The sequence below is a fragment of the Mobula birostris genome, chromosome 3 (genome assembly GCF_030028105.1).
Source record: "Mobula birostris isolate sMobBir1 chromosome 3, sMobBir1.hap1, whole genome shotgun sequence".
In the NCBI taxonomy this organism is placed as follows: Eukaryota; Metazoa; Chordata; class Chondrichthyes; order Myliobatiformes; family Myliobatidae; genus Mobula; species Mobula birostris.
This window is the reverse complement of record NC_092372.1, coordinates 220,056,790-220,075,864: the sequence shown is the minus strand read 5'-3', so window position 1 is coordinate 220,075,864 and position 19,075 is coordinate 220,056,790. Positions and strand designations below refer to the sequence as shown.

The window sequence follows — 19,075 nt, the reverse complement described above, 5'->3', positions numbered from 1 at the left end:
GTACCACAGTGGCATTCCTAATCAGTTCAAAAAAACGTGCTTTTCTGTTGAGTTGTTACAGGTGAGGAAAATAAGTGGTGATTTGAGAAAATAAGGTATTTTAGGACGTTTATTTTCAACGTATACTCACTTAGTGGTCCCTTCAGGAGTGTACCTAATCAAGTGGCCACCAAGTGAAACCCAGTGTGGTCTTCTGTACACCGCGTTTGTAATGCGTGGTTATTTGAGTTACTGTCGCCTTCCTGTCATTCTCCTCTGACTGCTCTTATTAACAAGGCGTTTTCACCCACAAAACTACCACACACTGATGTTTGTTTTTGTTTTTCGCACCATTCTCTGTAAACTCTAGAGACCGTTGTGCGCAAAGATCCCAGTTTCTGAGACGCTCAAACCACCCGTCTGGCACCAACAATCATTGAGATCACATTTCTTCCCCATTCTGATGTTTGGTCTGAACAATAACTGAACCTCTACCATGTCTGCATGCTTTAATGCATGGAGTTGCTGCCACATGATTTACTGATTAAATATTTGCATTAACAAGCAGGTGTAACTAGTAAAGTAGCCATTGAGTTTATGAAACTTCTCAGACTGGAATTGGAATATTGAGTCCCTTTTCTGATTAAAGGCATCACCAATGAGAAGAGGCTTTTCTTTGTTGTGCAGAGGACAGATAAAGACTTCAAACAGATAAATTGCTTTCAGTGTACTTCTATTTATGAGTGGGATGTGGATTTATTTGGGTAGTCAGGATTTACTGACCATCCCCATTTCCAGAGGTTAGTCTATAAGAGTGCCATTGCAGCCTTAATGTAATGCCTGAGAAAATGGAGTTCTTAGTTGTCTAGAGAAGCACGAAACAGGAAAGCAATTAAATACTGGTGAACAAGGTGATTACTTTTGTGTGATCACACTGGAGGGGCTGCAGATACAAATGAAGGTTTGAGATATAAGGGCTGTTTTCTTCCTTTCACAAAAAAGTATGTTAAGGATACAACTTGATTGAGTCCAGAGCTGTGAAGGATTATGTCAAGGAAAATAAAGGTTGTTTCAGTTAGGTGGGAGTATGATAATGAGAGGGCATAAATTTCAAATAATCACCAAAAGAGCTGACAGCAATTTTAGGGAAACTTCTTCACTCAGAGGGTGACAATATCCACCAATTACTTCAGCACTCACGGAGCACTATTGTAGATTCTGTGCAGAGCAAACTCAGTGTTGGTGTTTTCATGTCATGAAAGCATACGGTGCATTGGCTTTCATCAATCGTGGGATTGAGTTTAAGAGCCAAGAGGTAATGTTGCACTATATAGGACCCTGGTCAGACCCCACTTGGAGTACTGTGCTTAGTTCTGGTCGCCTCACTACAGGAAGGATGTAGAAACCGTAGAAAGGGTTAAACACCATCTGCCATTTCTCCTGTCATATCTTCAACTTATCTATCCTATTGTATTCTTTGTCAGTCATCTATTCTATCCACAACATCACCAATCTTTGTATCATCTACAAACTTAATGACCCACCCATCTACATTTTCATCCGGGTCATTTATATACAGCAGAGATCCCAGTACAGATCCCTGTGGACCACTAATCACCAGCTAGAATAAGTCCCTTTGACCACTACCTTCGGTCTCTATAGACAAGCCAGTTCTGAATTACTATTGATCCCACGCATCTTAATCTACCGAATGAGCCTCCTATGAGGGACCCAGTCTGGCCCACATCATGTTCCTTTGTGCACCAAAGGTGTAGGCTCTGAGTCTGAGGAGTAAATGACAAAATAGTGTCAACACTCCCAGTTTAATTAGAACAATACGGCTTATCTTCCAGATTTGTAGAAAATTGTTAGTGAGATTGGAGATGGGGGAGGGGGTGCAGCATAATGTGTCACCGTAAGAACAGGGTTCGATTGCTGCGCAGGTTGACTCTGTGGTTAAGAAGGCATACGGTGCATCAGCCTTCATCAACCGTGGGATTGAGTTTAAGAGCTGAGGAAGGAGATTTACAAGGATGTTGCCTTGATTGGGGAGCATGACTTATGAGAATAGGTTGAGTGAACTCGGCCTTTTCTGCTCGGAGCAACAGAGGATGAGAGGTGACCTGATAGAGGTGTACAAGATAATGAGAAATTATTACTATAAATTATATTTAGAAATTAAACCTGACGCTGTTGTAAATACTCAGCAATTCAAGCAGCATCCATGGAGGGGGAAGCACTTAACATTTCAGGCTGATGGCATTATAGAAGATCATGTTTTGACATTGTATTTTTTGGTCTACATTACAGAAAAGCACAACTTAACCTTTTTGCCTCCACTTTTTTATGTCAGTCTTTATCTCCTCAATCATTAGGCCTTAGAACATTAACATCTTCATCACCACTTGCAATCCCTGAGAATCCCGGGGAATCTCAGTCCCCACTCCCATGATTTGATAGAGATATGTAGATCGTCAATCAAGCCTTGATGGCTAAAAAGGTCATTGAATGAGCCTTGAATCATAAACAAGAGAAAACCTGCAGGTGCTGGAAATCCAAGCAACATGCACAAAATGCTGGAAGAACTCAGCAGGCCAGGCAGCATCTATGGAAAAGAGTACAGTTAGTGTTTCAGGCCGAGCGACTCTTGAATCATCCTTTTGAATCGGTTTGCTCCAATGTACTCTATTCAGGCCAGGGTTGCTGTCGTAGAACATGGGATATAGAACATAAACAGTATGGCATAGTTCTTTAGCCCATGGTATTGTAGTGACCTTCTAACCTACTTCAAGATCAGTCTAACCCTTCACTCCCTTAAAGCCCTCCATTTTTTTAATCATCCGTGTGCCGATCTAAGTCTCTGAAATATCCCTAATGTATCTGCCTGGCAGAGTGTTCCATGTAGTTACTACTCTCCGTATCTTAAAAAAAAACCTCTGTAATTCCCCCCCCCCCCCAATACTTTGCTCTAATCACCTTAAAATTATGCCCCCTCACATTAGCCATTTCTGCCCTGGAAAACCATTGAATGACCCCTGCATCTTGCGAACAGAATCTGTTGCAACCCTGATGCACTGTGCGATCTAATACTTGTTGGTAGTCTCCATGTCTGAACATAGCTTGAACAGGATGAAGTTGGAACTCTGAGGTATTTAATACTTCTGACAGAGAGTCTGGTGCAGACAAAGCACAAGCATTTGTCTTTGGCAGATAACCTAAGCAAGCAAGTATATTTATTTAGCAGAAACATTCATTTCAGCTTGCAAGAAAAATGCTGTGAATGATTAGAACCTGATTTCCCATACAGTTGCACCTAAATACCAAGGTGACGACAGCCGTGAGTTCTATGCCATGTTTTGGAAGCTGTAGGCTACTGTCAGCAGTCACTGGCACAGTCATCGCAGGCAGGCATTGAGAATGCAAGCAGTTCTCTGTGGGTGGAAGGAGTTACCTTGAGCTGTTTTCCTTGCCTTCCTACCCACTAAATATGTTTTCGTAGAGCAACATCAGTTACTGTTAATAGCACCTTCACGTCTCCCAGCTGTGCTTCTGGTGGACTGTGACAAAAAGTTGCCTCAGATTATAACCCTACTCTTGACAGGTTACTAGCTGGCTAGTGGAGAGAGGGAGGGGAAGGTATACAAAACATAGCCTTGACCTGGATGTAGGTATGTAACAGATGGTGCAGATTGAAAGCAGTTTTTGGGATTGTGTATTTCGTACCTGCTCACTTACACTTGTTTCTGTTTCTCCAACAGTAGAACATACAGTCACAGCCGCTCCAGAAGCCTTTCTTCCAGCCGTCACCGGAGATCTCGGTATGTATCCAGTGGAGGCTACTGCTGTAAACTCAAGTACTGAATGTTGGCACCTTCTCCTCACCTTGGGATGGCTTACAGTCCCAGAACATCCCAGGTCCCACACGGTCCGTCCCACACAGTTACTACTATCACTTTAGGGCAGCTTTGTGAAAGAGGAATTGGAATTGGTTTATTATTGTCACATGTACCAAGATGCGATGAAGAGCTCACACCATTATGATGATGACGCTGGAAGCATGGAGACACTTGTGGGCTGCCCAGCACGATCCTCACTGATTTGATTTGATGCAAATGACACAGTATGTTTAGATATTTTCAATGTACTCTACATGTGGCAAATAAAGCTGATCTTTAGATCTTTACAGAGTGCATTGAGGTAGCACAAGGTAAAACAATAACAATGCAGAATAGTGCAGGTAGATAATAAAGTTGCAAGTTCATAAATTGTGAGGTTGAAGTTCTATGTCTTTGACCACTTGCAGGGAAGTGGACTTCAGCTTTCCTCCAGGATAAATAGAACATAGAAATCAACAGCACATTACAGGCCCTTCAGCCCACAATGTTGTGCTGACCATGTACCCTACTCTAGAAACTGCCTAGAATTTCCCTAGTGCATAGCCCTCTATTTTTCTAAGCTCCATGTACCAAATGTTTTGATTTACGAGCTGGGTAATGGTCGCCCATGCTCCTGTGTCCTCCCATGCAATGGATATGATTAATTTTGTTTTTCAAGTCAATAGGTTCCCAGGAAGTAGTGGAGAAATTTACCTCATGGTGTCAAGTACCTTGAGTAGTTTTTTCTCGTTAAGATTTGTATAGTGTCAGTGGCAGTTCTCAGAGAAAGCCCTTGGAATGTAATGGACCAGGCAACACACACAGTGCTGGAGGAACTCAGCAGATCGGGGAGCTTCTATGAACGGAAATAAACAGTTGGTACGAGACCCCTCATCAGATATTGAGTCTTGATGAAAAGGTCTTGGCCGAGATGCTGTTTATTTCTTCCATAGATGCTGTACGACCTGCTGAGCTCTTACAACGGGGGTGTTATCTCTTGGTCATCAGCCAGAGGATGTGGAGCAGGACCTTCTGCTTACAGACCATGATGCCAAGGAAGGATGTCTAAGGCAGCTTACCTACCTCCCCCCACCCCCCAGTCATCTCTCTGTTTCCCTTTGCCTGATCTACTGAGTGCTTCATTTGTAGGTGTGAACGGCCTCTGCATACCCCGCAGTGAAACTCACCACAGCTTACACTGTGCAATTTGATTCACCGTGGCTCTCGGTGCAGTAGAAATTATTCCATTAGGTTCTTTGATAAGTGCTGGAGTGTAGCTAATGGTGAGAGTGCATTAACTGGATGCTCGAGCTCCACTGAAGTGCTTGATAGTATCCTCTGAAATTCTCTTCCATGAAGTGCTGTCACAGTACACTTACAGAGGAGATGCTTTGTGGTAATTGCTGAGATATTTTTCCCCTCTTGATTCCAGGTCAGATTCATATGATAGTTACGATAGTAGGAGCAGGAGTCGGAGTCGAAGCCGCAGTTACCACAAATCTCGAAGGTCCAGGTAAGAGAGTATTCCCGCTGTCTGCATTAACCTGCCACCTCTCTCAAAACAACAGCCTTTTCTTTCGAAGTTATATCTACTTTCTGCCCTTCTCTCTATTTCAATCTCGTTATGTACAAGTGTAGTGAAACACCGAGTCCCAGCAAGGTCAGGGACAGTCCCCTTCTCACCTAATATCCTGAAATTTCTCCTACCAACACATCAGTGAAGGGGGATTAGGAGATGAGACCCAAGCTGCTACATTTCGTGTTGGAATGGCTCTAAGCAGATCTGTTATAATCATTCTACTCCTTTCAATCTCATTTCTAAGACTTTAAGAATTACTAACAATGTTCTTTTAAATCTGCTATTTAACCATAACACTATATTTGCATTCTGTTACTGCTTTTCTCTTGTCCTACCTCGAAGCACTTGTGTTTTGAAATGATCTGAATGGTGTGTAAAGCAGCTTTTCACTGTGCTTGTGACAAACCAATTACCATTAAACACGACAGCACAATACAGATCCTTTAATCTACTCCAAGGGAGGGTTTAAACTAATTTGCAAGGGGGATGGGATTCGGAGCGATAGAGCAGTGGAAAAAGTGCATGGAGTAAAGCCAGATCTAACATATAGAGAGGCTTTGAGGAAAGAGAAGCTAAAGAAGGGTTAAAGTGCATGTATTTCAATGCAAGAAGCATCAGGAACAAAGGTGATGAACTGAGAGCTTCGATACATACATGGAATTAGGATGTAGTGGCCATTACAGAGACTTGGCTGACATCAGGGCAGGAATGGATTCTCAATATTCCTGGATTTCAGTGCTTTAAGAGGGTTAGAGAGGGGGGAAAAGAGGAGGAAGGGTGGTATTACTGGTCAGGGATACTATTACAGCTACAGAAAGGGTGGGTAATGTAGCAGGATCCTCTTCTGAGTCAGGAACAGGAAGGGAGCAGTTACTCTATTGGGGGTATTCTGTAGGCTCCCTGGTAGCAACAGAGATACTGAGGAGCAGACTGGGAGGCAGATTTTGGAAAGGTGCAAAAATAATAGGGTTGTTATTATGGGTGACTTTTAATTTCCCTAATATTGATTGCCACCTGATTAGTTCCAAGGGTTTAGATGCAGCAGAGTTTGTTAAGTGTGTCCAGGATGGATTCCTGTTACAGTATGTTGACAGGCCGACTAGGGGGTATGCCATACTAGATCTAGTATTAGGTAACGAACCAGGTCTGGTCACAGATCTCTCAGTGAGTGAGCATCTGGGGAACAGTGACCACCACTCCCTGGCCTTTAGCATTATCATGGAAAAGGATAGAATCAGAGAGGACGGGAAAATTTTTAATTGGGGAAGGGCAAATTATGAGGCTATAAGGCTAGAACTTGCGGGTGTGAATTGGGATGATGTTTTTGCAGGGAAATGTACTATGGACATGTGGTCAATGTTTAGGGATCGCTTGCAGGATGTTATAGATAAATTTGTCCCAGTAAGGAAGATAAAGAATAGTAGGGTGAAGGAACCATGGGTGACAAGTGAGGTGGAAAATCTAGTCAGGTGGGAGAAGGCAGCATACATGAGGTTTAGGAAGTAAGGATCAGATGGGTCTATTGAGGAATATAGGGAAGCAAGAAAGGAGCTTAAGAAGAGGCTGAGGAGAGCAAGAAGGGGACATGAGAAGGCCTTGGCGACTAGGGTAAAGGAAAACCCCAAGGCATTCTTCAATTATGTGAAGAACAAAAGGATGACAGGAATGATGGTGGGACTGATTAGAGATAAAAGTGGGAAGATGTGCCTGGAGGCTGTGGAAGTGAGCAAGGTCCTCAATGAATACTTCTCTTCAGTATTCACCAATGAGAGGGAACTTGATGATGGTGAGGACAATATGAGTGAGGTTGATGTTCTGGAGCATGTTGATATTAAGGGAGAGGAGGTGTTGGAGTTGTTAAAATACATTAGGACGGATAAGTCCCCGGGACCTGATGGAATATTCCCCAGGCTGCTCCACGAGGTGAGGGAAGAGATTGCTGAGCCTCTGGCTAGGATCTTTATGTCCTCGTTGTCCACGGGAATGGTACCAGAGGATTGGAGGGAGGCGAATGTTGTCCGCTTGTTCAAGAAAGGTAGTAGGGATAGTCCGGGTAACTATAGACCAGTGAGCCTTACGTCTGTGGTGGGAAAGCTGTTGGAAAAGATTCTTAGAGATAGGATCTATGGGCATTTAGAGAACCATGGTCTGATCAGGGACAGTCATCATGGCTTTGTGAAGGGCAGATCGTGTCTAACAAGCCTGATAGAGTTATTTGAGGAGGTGACCAGGCATATTGATGAGGGTAGTGCAGTGGATGTGATCTACATGGATTTTAGTAAGGCATTTGACAAGGTTCCACACGGTAGGCTTATTCAGAAAGTCAGAAGGCATGGGATCCAAGGAAGTTTGGCCAGGTGGATTCAGGATTGGCTTGCCTGCAGAAGGCAGAGGGTGGTGGTGGAGGGAGTACATTCGGATTGGAAGGTTGTGACTAGTGGTGTCCCACAAGGATCGGTTCTGGGATCTCTGCTTCTCGTGATTTTTATTAACGACCTGGATGTAGGGGTAGAAGGGTGGGTTGGCAAGTTTGCAGACAACACAAAGGTTGGTGGTGTTATGGATAATGTGGAGGATTGTCGAAGATTGCAGAGAGACATCAATAGGATGCAGAAGTGGGCTGAGAAGCGGCAGATGGAGTTCAACCCGGAGAAGTGTGAGGTGGTACACTTTGGAAGGACAAACTCCAAGGCAGAGTACAAAGTAAATGGCAGGATACTTGATAGCGTGGAGGAGCAGAGGGATCTGGGGGTACATGTCCACAGATACCTGAAAGTTGCCTCACAGGTACATAGGGTAGTTAAGAAGGCTTATGGGGTGTTAACCTTCATAAGTTAAGGGATAGAGTTTAAGAGTCATGAGGTAATGATGCAGCTGTATAAAACTGTGGTTAGGCTACGCTTGGAGTACTGTGTCCAGTTCTGGTTGCCTCACTATAGGAAGGATGTGGAAGCACTGGAAAGGGTACAGAGCAGATTTACCAGGATGCTGCCTGGTTTACAGAGTATGGATTATGATCAGAGATTAAGGGAGCTAGGGCTTTACTCTTTGGAGAGAAGGAGGATGAGAGGAGACATGATAGAGGTGTGCAAGATATTAAGAGGAATGGATAGAGTGGATAGCCAGCGCCTCTTCCCCAGGGCACCACTGCTCAATACAAGAGAACATGGCTTTAAGGTAGGGGGTGGGAAGTTCAAGGGGGATATTAGAGGAAGGTTTTTTACTCAGAGAGTGGTTGGTACGTGGAATGCACTGCCTGAATCAGTGGTGGAGGCAGATACACTAGTGAAGTTTAAGAGACTTCTAGACAGGTATATGGAGGAATTTAAGGTGGGGGGTTATATGGGTGGCAGGGTTTAAGGGTCGGCACAACATTGTGGGCCAAAGGGCCTGTACTATGCAGTACTATTCTATGTTCTAAATCAACCTAACCCTTCCTTACTACATCATCATCATCAATGTTATCTGCTGTGTCGTAAGTCGTAGGCGATCATGGTTTTCTGACTATGATTGTTCTTGGCAAGTTTTTCTGCAGAAGCAGTTTGTCATCGCCACTTTCTGGGCGATGTCTCTACTCTTTACAAGACAGGTGACCCCAGCGCCCCCCCCCCCCACCATTATCAATACTTCTCAGAGATTGCCTGGCGTCAGTGGTCACATAACCAGGATTTGTGATATGCACCACCTGCTCATACAACCATCTACCACCCTGACCAGGTGCTAAGCAGGTGCTACACCTTGCCCAAGGGTGACCTACAGGCTAGTAGAGGGAAGGAGTGCCTTACATTTCCCTTGGTAGAGATGTGTCTTCGCCCTGCCAGCCCCTCCTCCCTTATAACTCTCGATTTTTCTTTCATTCCTATACCTTTCTAAGAGTGTCTTAATGTCTCAAAAATATCTGTCTCTACCACCATCCTTGACACTACTGTGTGTGTGAATGTGTGTAAAACAAAAACCTACCTCTGACATCCCCCCATACATTCCTCCACCTCTGCCCATGACCACCTACCTCCCCAAGAGACACTAAGGACCATTGCGGTTTCCCGAATGCAGTGATTGCAGACCTTCCTTTTCTTGACGGTCTTTAACATAATAATGTGCCCATAGACCCTCCACAGAGACACAGTACAGCACAGTTTGATAAGGCTGCAGGGCAGGTTTTCACACAGGAAAGTGATACGTGGAAGGAATCCCGGCTGCTCAAAGCACAGCCATTGACAGTTTTAACCAGGTGTCCATGGTAAGTCAGTCAGCACACGAGGGATAAGGAGCTGAGCATGAATAGTCACAGACAGCAGTGTTTTGGATAAGTTCAGCTTGCAGTGGATAGAATAAGGGAAGTCAGAATCATCAGCAAAGTGCAGTGATTGGCTTCAAAAATAGCAAAGGCACAAATGAGGATTTTAGTAGATAGGTGAAACATGGAACAAGTTGGATGGAGGTGGGTGGATTCAATAAGGATAGGGATTTGTTATCCAAAGTTTGTCTCAGGATTTCTTGGACAGCCAAGGCTGCAAACACTCTGGTTCCAGTCAGGCAGATATAGGAGAGGGAGTTGTGTACGATGACATTGACTGGGACTTTACCTAGCTATCTTCTGATGTGGATAATTTATAATTAAGCACAAGAAGAGGAGTCGGGCTTTGGAAAGAGCAGAGGGACCAGCCATCTCTGGCGCAGCAGTTCCACATTGGACTAATCCAAGCACCATGAGTACTGATCCCACCAGGATAGAATGAGGCTTGACACCTGGTCAAATGCCTTTTCAGAATCTAAATATACTACATCTACAGATATCCTCTCTCCTGTTACATCCTCAGAGAATTTGTGCCAATTTGTCATGATTTACCTTTACTTAAAAACTAGGTTTAATTGCATTCAGTCTTCTCTTAATGATTACCTCTTTCCTCTTTGAGGTATGTCTTTCCTCTTTGCTTTATGTCTTATCTCTGTGTTTGCCCAGTCCACGTTGGATAACTCCTCTCACATACTTCTATAAGTGCCCATATTTAATTTGAAGACGCTGGTTGTGGACCTATGATGTTCATCCTCAAGCTGTTTTTGGAATTGTGCTTAATTACACCTTGGAGTTCTTTCAACACAAGATCTCTTATTAATCATTGCTCATTACGCAAAAGCAAATCTCAAATAACCCCTATAGGAGTAGCTGCTGCAATGCACTGCTGTGTGAAAGCAAACAACACATTCCATGAATTCTTTTACTATACCCTTACTGGTCTAATCAAGATGTAGATTAAAATTGTCCATGATACTTGCAGTTCCCTTCAAACAGGCTCTTGTTATAAAGATAAGGAGTAGCTTTATTTGTCACAGTACATGGAAGCACATTGAAATGTGTTGTTTGAATTAACGGCCAACACAGTCTGTGGATGTGCTGGGGGCAGCCCGCCAAGTGTTGCCATGCTTCTGGTGCCAACATGAATGCCCACAACTTGCTAGCCCTAACCTGTATGTCGTTGGAACGTGGGAGGAAATTGAAGCACATGGAGGAAACCCACGCAGTCATGGGGAGAACATACAAGCTCCTTTCAGACAGCGGTGGGAAAGACTTACACTAACTGCTACACATTTATCCCCATTTATGCTCTGACTGACCTACTGAGTTCTACTGAGTTCACATTTTGGTGGTCTACAGTCTACTTCCACACGTCTTCCTTCCCCTGCTGTTCATGATTTCAACCCAAACCAATTCCACGTCACTATCTGATTACAAACAGAAATCCTGCAGATGCTGGAAATCCAAGCCACACGCACAAAGTGCTGGAGGAACTCAGCAGGCCAAGCAGCATCTATGAAAAAGAGTACAATTGATGTTTTGGGCAGAGACATAGTGTGTGTTGCTCACTTCACTATCCACTGCCTTCATATCCCAACTCTGCCCTGCTGTGGTATAGTGCATAATTAACACCAACCCACTTCCTTTTCCCTCAGCCCGTTTGGGAAAGGTGAAATATTGAGAACTCAGTCTTGCGGCCACATTTCTGTAGTAGTTGTTGAGTCATACTCAAATGTTACTTTCAACTCATCTGTCTTGTTGCAAATGCTGTGTGCACACAAATAAAGAATGTTAAGCTTTGATTTTTTTAAAATTTGCAGCCCTGGATTTGTTCTGTTTTGCATATTATCGTTTACATCCTCTGCCTTGGCCTATTGCGCTGTGACTGTCGATCTTCTCCTCACTCTCTCGTGCCACTACTCCTGATTTATTAAAACCTCCTGTTTGTGCAGCCCTCCGCCGTCACAGTTAGTTTCTTACCCTCTGCAACACTAGTTAATGATTCACTACCACGCTGGTCCCAGCACGATTCAAATGGAGTCTGTCCCAACGAACAGCTCTCTCCTTCCCTAATATCAGTCCTAGTGTCCTGTGAAACAGAATGCATTTCTCGCCCTCAGTAGGATTTGAGGCATGCACTTACCTCTTTAATCCTATGTGCCCTTTAACACTTTGCACGTGGCGCAGGTAATAATCTGGAGATTATCACCCTTGTGATTCTACTTATCAGTTTTGGCCAGAGCTCCCCACAATCCGTCAGCAGAACTTCCTTCCTTGTCATAGCGATGTTGTTAGTGCCATGATCACCTTCCCTTTCCAAGTTCCTCTCCAGTCCAGAAGAAATGTACTTGGCACGTAAGCATGTACCACCAGGCACAGACGCGACTTCCATCCTACTGGTATCCGACTATTGAATGGATCTCTTGTACAGATAAGATGAATTCTTGACCTCATAATGACTTTGTCATTGTCTTGCATCTTATTGTCTGATAGCACTGCACTTTCTCTGTAACTATCACACTATATTGTTATTGTTTTTCCCTTGTATTACACTGATGCACTGATGTGATGAAATGACGTGTATGGATGACATGCAAAACAGATTTTCACTGTACCTCAGTACATGTGACAATAAACCAATTAACTAAAGCACCAAGCAGGCATGTCGTTAGGAACTCTGTTTGCTTCAGTCTATTCCCCTTGCTATGCTAACTCCTATAACTACATTCCTTCTCCTTTGACTTTAGTGTCTCCCTGTGCTGCGGACAGTTTGCAAATCCTCTCTGCAGTCCCCACTCTCGTCCAGACAGGGAACAAGAACCTGTACCCGTTAGATGAGGGTAAGGGCCAAGGCTCCTTTGGGCCCCTTTCCTGCCTCTTCTGCAGTCACATCATAATGTCCCTGACCATTCACTGGTTTAAAGGCAGTCAGTGTAAGATGCATGACTGCCCTCTGAAGTACTATGTTGAGTCCAGATAAGTGTCTGTCTCCCAGATTTGTGGTAATGTTTTTAGCTCTACTGCAGCTCATTAGGTCTGAGGCTCAGGTCCCACACCACCAGGTTCAGGAACAGTTATTATTCTTCAACCATCAGGCTCCTGAACCAGTGTGGATAACTTCACTCACCTCAACACTCAATTAATTCCACATCTATGGAGTTAGCTTCAAGGACTCTACAACTCATGTTCTCAGTATTACTTATTTACTTTTATTGCACTATTTGTCTTGCACATTGGTTGTTTGTCACTCTATTCATGTATAGTTTTTCACAAATTCCATTGTACTTTATTTTCCTGTGAATATCTGCATGAAAGTAAATCTCAGGGAAGTATATGGTGACATATACGTACTTTGATAGTAAATTTGCTTTGACTTTGACTTTCACTTGAGCTAAAATTTCTTGGGCATCCTTTCGTACATTTTTACTAGATCAATATGAGTGAGATGGCTAACTGGTACCCATTGGAAAAGGTCTTATAAGACCATCAAGCCTCCCTGGTTCAGGCATTAAACCTTGCCCGTCATCAGCTTAAGATAATACAATATCATAAGACATAGGAGCAGAATTGGGCCATTCAGCGCATTGAGTCTGATCCATCATTCCATCATAGCTGATTTATTATCCCCCTAAACCTCATTTTCTTGCCTTGTCCCCAAGTTCTTTGATGTCCTGACTAACCAACAACCTGTCAACCTCCATTTTAAATATACCTAATGACCTCCACAGCCATCTGTGACAATAAATTCCACAGATCCATCACCCTCTGTTTAAAGACATTCCTCTTCATCTCTGTTCCAAAGGGACATCCTTCTGTTCTGAGGCTGTGTTCTCTGGTCTGAGACTCCCCCGCTATAGGAAATATCCTCTCCACATCCACTCTATCTAGGCCTTCCATTATTTGATAGGTTCAAATGTGATATCCCTTTATTCTTCTAAACTCCAGCGAGTACAGGCCCAGAGCCATCAAACCCTTAACCCGGGATCATTCTTGTGGACCTCCATTCGTCCTTCTCCAAAGTTGGCACATCCTTTCTTCGATAAAGGGGCCCAAAGCTGCTTAATACTCCCAAGTGTGATCTAACCAATGCCTTATAAAGCCAAAAGACATGGGAGCAAAATGAGGCTATTTGGCCCATTCAGTCTGCTCTGCCATTTCATAATGGCTGATCTATTTTCCCTCTCAACCGCAATCTCCTACCTTCTCCCAGTAACCTTTCACACCTTGACTACGTACATCCAACGGCCTCCATAGCCATAAGTGGCAACGATTTCCAGAGGATTTCAACATCCTCTGGCTAAAGAAATTCCTCTTCATCTCTGTTCTAAAGGGACATCACTCTATTGCCAGAAGATGTAAGCCTCAACATTACATCCTTGCTTTTATATTTTAGTCCTCTCGAAATGAAGACTAACGTTAGAATGGCAATAACTCATCACGTGAAAGATTCTTGCTTCCTCGGTTACACTGAGAAGTTGGACAAGACAAGGGTTAATTATGTCCTTTCTTTTCCCCCACCCAAACGGCAACACTTCTCTTGGGCAGAAGCCGGGACAGAAGCTACAGGTCGTACCGCTCGTACAGCAGAAGCGACCGGAGTTACTCCCACCACCGGAGCCACAGCGAAAGCAGCAGGTACAGCTGACGGACAGACCTCCAGCCCTCATCCTCGTGGAACACTTCCCTCCTCCTCCTCTCCTTGCACCGATCCGGAACTATTTATTGGCGACTGACTCATTCGAGCCTTTTCTTTAAACTTCGGGAGAAACTGCAGTGAATTGGAAATTCAAGGTTAATGCTGCAGTGAGCGGGTGGGAGGAAGAGGGGAGGCTCTTTGATCTTTGTTTTTTTTTTGCAAATTGTATTGAATTAAACTCTTTACAGCTCTTGCTGAGAGGAACTGTAATTTGTACCTGCAGTTTTGTATGTAAGCAATAGTATTTACACTTATGTACTGTACTTACCTGCATTATTCTGTTACAGTTTAAAGGGAAAAATAGTAAATTTTCATAATTCTACCTGGTCTCCATCCATTTTTAAAAGGGTAGATTATCAAAAAAAAATTAAAAGGTATATTTTGAAATGGTTTGAACATATTTGTATGGAATTATTATTGTAGGCTGATGAATTACAGAATTGTTTGCAACATACAGTGGGAAATCACAAAAAAATAGAATCAACAGTGGGCCTCTCTCCAAGCCTGCCCTCGCATTAGGTATGATTATGGCTGATCTGTGCCGGTTTCACCTCTGCTGCACCAGTTCCCCATAACCTTTACTTTGCAAACACGAGATTTTGCGGAAATGCGTAGAAACTTCTTCCAGTGGGGGAGTGAGTCTCTAAATCCACTGTCCCGAAACTGGTGAAGGCCAGGTCATTGGAGTTATTGAAGGTGAAGATAGACAAATATTTGAAAGAACAACAAAGTAAAGATCAAAGATGAGGCCACGCTCAGGTTGCAGGAGGAACACCGCATGTTCTGTCTGCTTAGTCTCCAACCTGACAGCATGACGTCGATCTCTCAAACTCCAGTCATTTCTCCCTGCTCCCCCTTCTTTTTCCACTCCTCATTCTGGTTCCATTCTCACTCCTTCTCATCACCTGCCCATCATCTCCCTCCAGTGGCCCTTCTTCCCTTTCTCTGATGGTCCACTCTCCTCTCCCATCAGATTCCGTATTCAGCTCTTTACGTCTTCCACCCCTCACCTTCCAGTTATTCACATTGTCTTACCCTCACCCACTCTCACCTGTCATCTGCCAGCTTGTACTCCTTCCATTTCCCCCAACATCTTATACTGGCTTCCACCTCCTTCCTTTCCAGTTCTGATGAAGGGCCTCAGCCCAAGATGTTGACTGTTTATTCCTCTCCATAGATGCTACCTGACCTGTTGAGTTCCTCCAGCATTTTATGTGTGATGCTCTGGATTTCCAGTATCTGCAGAATCTCTTGGTTTCTCCTCCAATACCTTATGCACTATTTTATCAAATGCATTTTTGAAATGTAAATACACTACATCTATAGGTTCCCCTCTATCAACTCTCCCTGTTACATTTTTCAATGAATTCAAGCAAATTTATCGAAGATTTGCCTTCCATAAAACCCTGTTAACTGGGATTTTTTAGATTATGAGAACATTCAGTCCTCTTTTATTGTCATTTAGAAAGTTCAGCAATGTTGTGACAGACTGAAACACAACCACACAGAAACTGTAGGTGGGAAATTTAAAAGTCTTTATTCACACAGCTAATCTTCCGGAGAGAAAGAGTGTGTTCGGGAAAATCCAAGAGAATCTCCCTCTCCTGACAGAATGTTTTATACTTGAACTGAAAGATAACAATAAACAATTAATTACAGTTTCAATTACTATAATCACCTGCTAAACTTTATAGTTTTGAATACAGTTGGGTACATTTATAGAGTTACATATTTACAATGGTAGCACTTCCCAACTAGCAGAACCCCTTTGAATATTCAACACTGATGTCTGTTTGAAATGCCTCTGAGTAAAGCAGAATGCTTTACAACACCAGCAACCCTGGTTCAGTTCCTGCTGCTGTCAGTAAAGGAGTTTGTACATTCTCCCTGTGACTACATGGATTTCCAAGTGACAGAGATGCAGCTTTGGCAATGTGCTAATAGGAAGGTTTATCTATTGTCTTCCCCATGTCGTTTCAATGGGATGGAATCAGAATGTCCACACTCAATGACCACAAAGTATCCATTGCAGGTTTTATTTCCTGAAAACTGATTATTCCATAAAGTCATAACTCCAGAATGATGTCTAACAAGCAACAAAGAACATGCTGGACAAACTCAGCAAGTCAAGCAACATCTGTCAGAGGAAAGGAATTATCGACGTTTTGGATCAAAACCCTGCATCAGACTGGGTGGAGAGGGGAGATGGACAATATGGAGTGGGCAGGATGTAGGGACAGAGGTGAGATGAGGGCCTGAGGTGATTAGTGTGAGGCAGGGTGTGGGATGATGGGTGGGTGGAACCAGACACAGGAGGCGGGGGTGAAGCTGGGAGAAAGAGGCAGGTAGATGAGGGATGAAGGCAGACAAAAAGAAAAGGCAGAAGGAGCCAGTGGGGGAGGAACATTTCAGTTATCTGGAGAGGTCAGCGGATGGAGAAGACTGGAAGAAATTGACCAGAGGCTTAGAGGATATCTGAGGAAATTCTGTGCTGTTTGACTTAAATTCTGTGACTCAGTCCTCAGCATATTCCACTAATATCCATGCTCTTTTAACCAGGGAACCAGTGACAGCTTTTACTACACTCATCACCCCATCACACCTGGCATCCCCACAGACAGTCCTGAGCCCACTCCATTTTGCTGCTTGTCTATGTTACATTCAAAGGTTCACCCTTTCTCAACATCACTGATGCACGATACTGCTCATCCAGCAGCTGGGTCACCAAAGTATTTCCTAGTGGCCACCATCTTCAAACTTGGCTGTATCTTCTCCCTGGCACTGTCCATGTCTGAGTCAAACCTAGTGTCGAATTTCATCCCAACGTGCTGGCTCCAGCACCAACATCGGCCCCATATAGATCTGTAAAGTCGCTTCCTCTTCTCCTCAGTCACAGAAACTCCTACCCAAGACTTGCTATCTCCAAAAAATAAAATGCTGCACCTGCCCATTCACCTCCATTCAGGGTCCAAAACAGTCCTTTCAGGTGAGGTAATACTCCACCTGCAAGTGTGTTGATGTCGTCTACTGTATCCGGTGCTCCTGGTGCGGCTTCCTCTACGTTGGTGAGACCTGATGTAGATTGGGGGATCAATTCGTCGAGCATTTTTGCTCCATCCGCTACAACAGGTGAGGTTTCCCAATAACTCCTCTCTCAATTCTACTTTTCATTCCCATTCTGACATGCCAGTCCATGGCCTTCTGCCATGATGAAGCCACTCTCAGGTTGGAGCAGCAACACCGCATATTTCATCTAGGTAGCCTCCAATCTGATGACATAACTATCAATTTCTCTAACATCCAGTAATTTCTGCCCCCTCCCCCTTCTCTCCTTTTCAATTCCCTATTCTGACTCCCTTCTTCTCACCTGCCCATCACCTCCCCTGGTGTCCCCCCTCCATCCCTTTCTCCCATAATCCACTCTCCTCTCTATCATATTCCTTCTTATTCAATACTGTGCAAAAGCCTTAGGTACATATATAAAGCCAGGGTGCCTTTGTCAATGTGGAGTGGAGAGCAAGTTTGCAAATCTGACAGGAACAAAGGATGTTGGGAATAGTGAGAGTGGATCGCCATGGGAGGGGTGTAGGACAGGTGGCAGAGGAGGAGTGCCAGGGGCAGTGGGAGTGGCGATGCAGATACAAAAAGGGCAGCAAATACAGTATTCAAAGTGTTGTCTCTCAGTGCATGGGATATCAGAAATAAGGTGGACAATCTTGTTGCTCCATTACAGATTGTCCGGTATGATGTTGTGGTATCTCTGAATCGCGGCTGAAGGATGGTTGTAGTTGGGAGCTAAATGTCCGAGGTTATACGTTGTATTGGAGGGATAGGAAGACAGGCAGAGAGGATGCCATGCTCCGCTGGTAAAGAATGGCATCAAATCAGTAGAAATACATGACATTGAATCCTTGTGGGTTGAGTTAAGAAACTGCAAGGGTAAAAGGATCCTGATGGCAGTTATATTCAGGCCTCCGAACAGTAGCTGGAATGCGGACCACAGATTACAACAGGAAATAGAAAAGGCATGTCAAAAGGGCAATGTTATGGTAGTCATGGGAGATTTCAACATGCAGATTGATTGGGAAAATCAGGTTGGAAATAGATCTCCAGAGTGAGTTTGTTGAATGCCTATGAGATGGCTTTTCAGAGCAGTTTGTCGTTGAGCCTACTAGGAGATCAGCTATGCTGGATTGGGTGTCATGTTACGAACCAGAGATGATGAAGGAGCTTAAGGTAAAGGAACCTGTAAGAGCCAGTGATCACAATATGATTGAATTGAAATCTGATAGGGAGAAAGCAAGTCCGACAGCAGTGTTTCAGTGGAGTAAAGGAAATTACAGTGGTATGAGAGAGGAGTTGGTCGAAGTAAATTGGAAGGAGTTACTGGCAGGGCAGAGCAGCAATGGTGTGAGTTTCTGGGGAAAATGAGGAAGGTGCATGTATTCCAAAAATGAAAAATAGGTGTATTCCAAAAACAAAGAAATACACAAATGACAAAATAGTACAACTGTAGCTGACAAGGGAAGTCAAAACTAAAAGCAAAAGAGGGGGCATACAACAAAGCAAAAATTAGTGGAAAGATGGAGGATTGGGAAGCTTTCAAAACCCTACAGAAAGCAACTAAAAGAATCATTAGGAGGGAAAAG

The 19,075-nt window shown here is 43.8% G+C and overlaps 1 protein-coding gene across 10 annotated transcripts in view; it reads left to right on the top strand.

The window, feature by feature from the left end:
* Positions 1 to 14,822, top strand: part of nktr (natural killer cell triggering receptor) — a 222,223-nt gene extending 207,401 nt beyond the window's left edge. For 8 of the 10 annotated variants that reach the window (XM_072254165.1, XM_072254169.1, XM_072254162.1 and 5 more), the window contains 3 exons: positions 3,738 to 3,797; positions 5,287 to 5,367; positions 14,276 to 14,822. In XM_072254165.1, coding sequence (XP_072110266.1) covers positions 3,738 to 3,797; positions 5,287 to 5,367; positions 14,276 to 14,375 — 241 coding nt within the window. In that variant the 3' untranslated portion in view covers positions 14,376 to 14,822. The remainder of the gene's footprint in view (positions 1 to 3,737; positions 3,798 to 5,286; positions 5,368 to 14,275) is intronic. The other 2 variants (XM_072254167.1, XM_072254166.1) reach the window with 2 other exon arrangements.
* Positions 14,823 to 19,075: the final 4,253 nt, after the last annotated feature.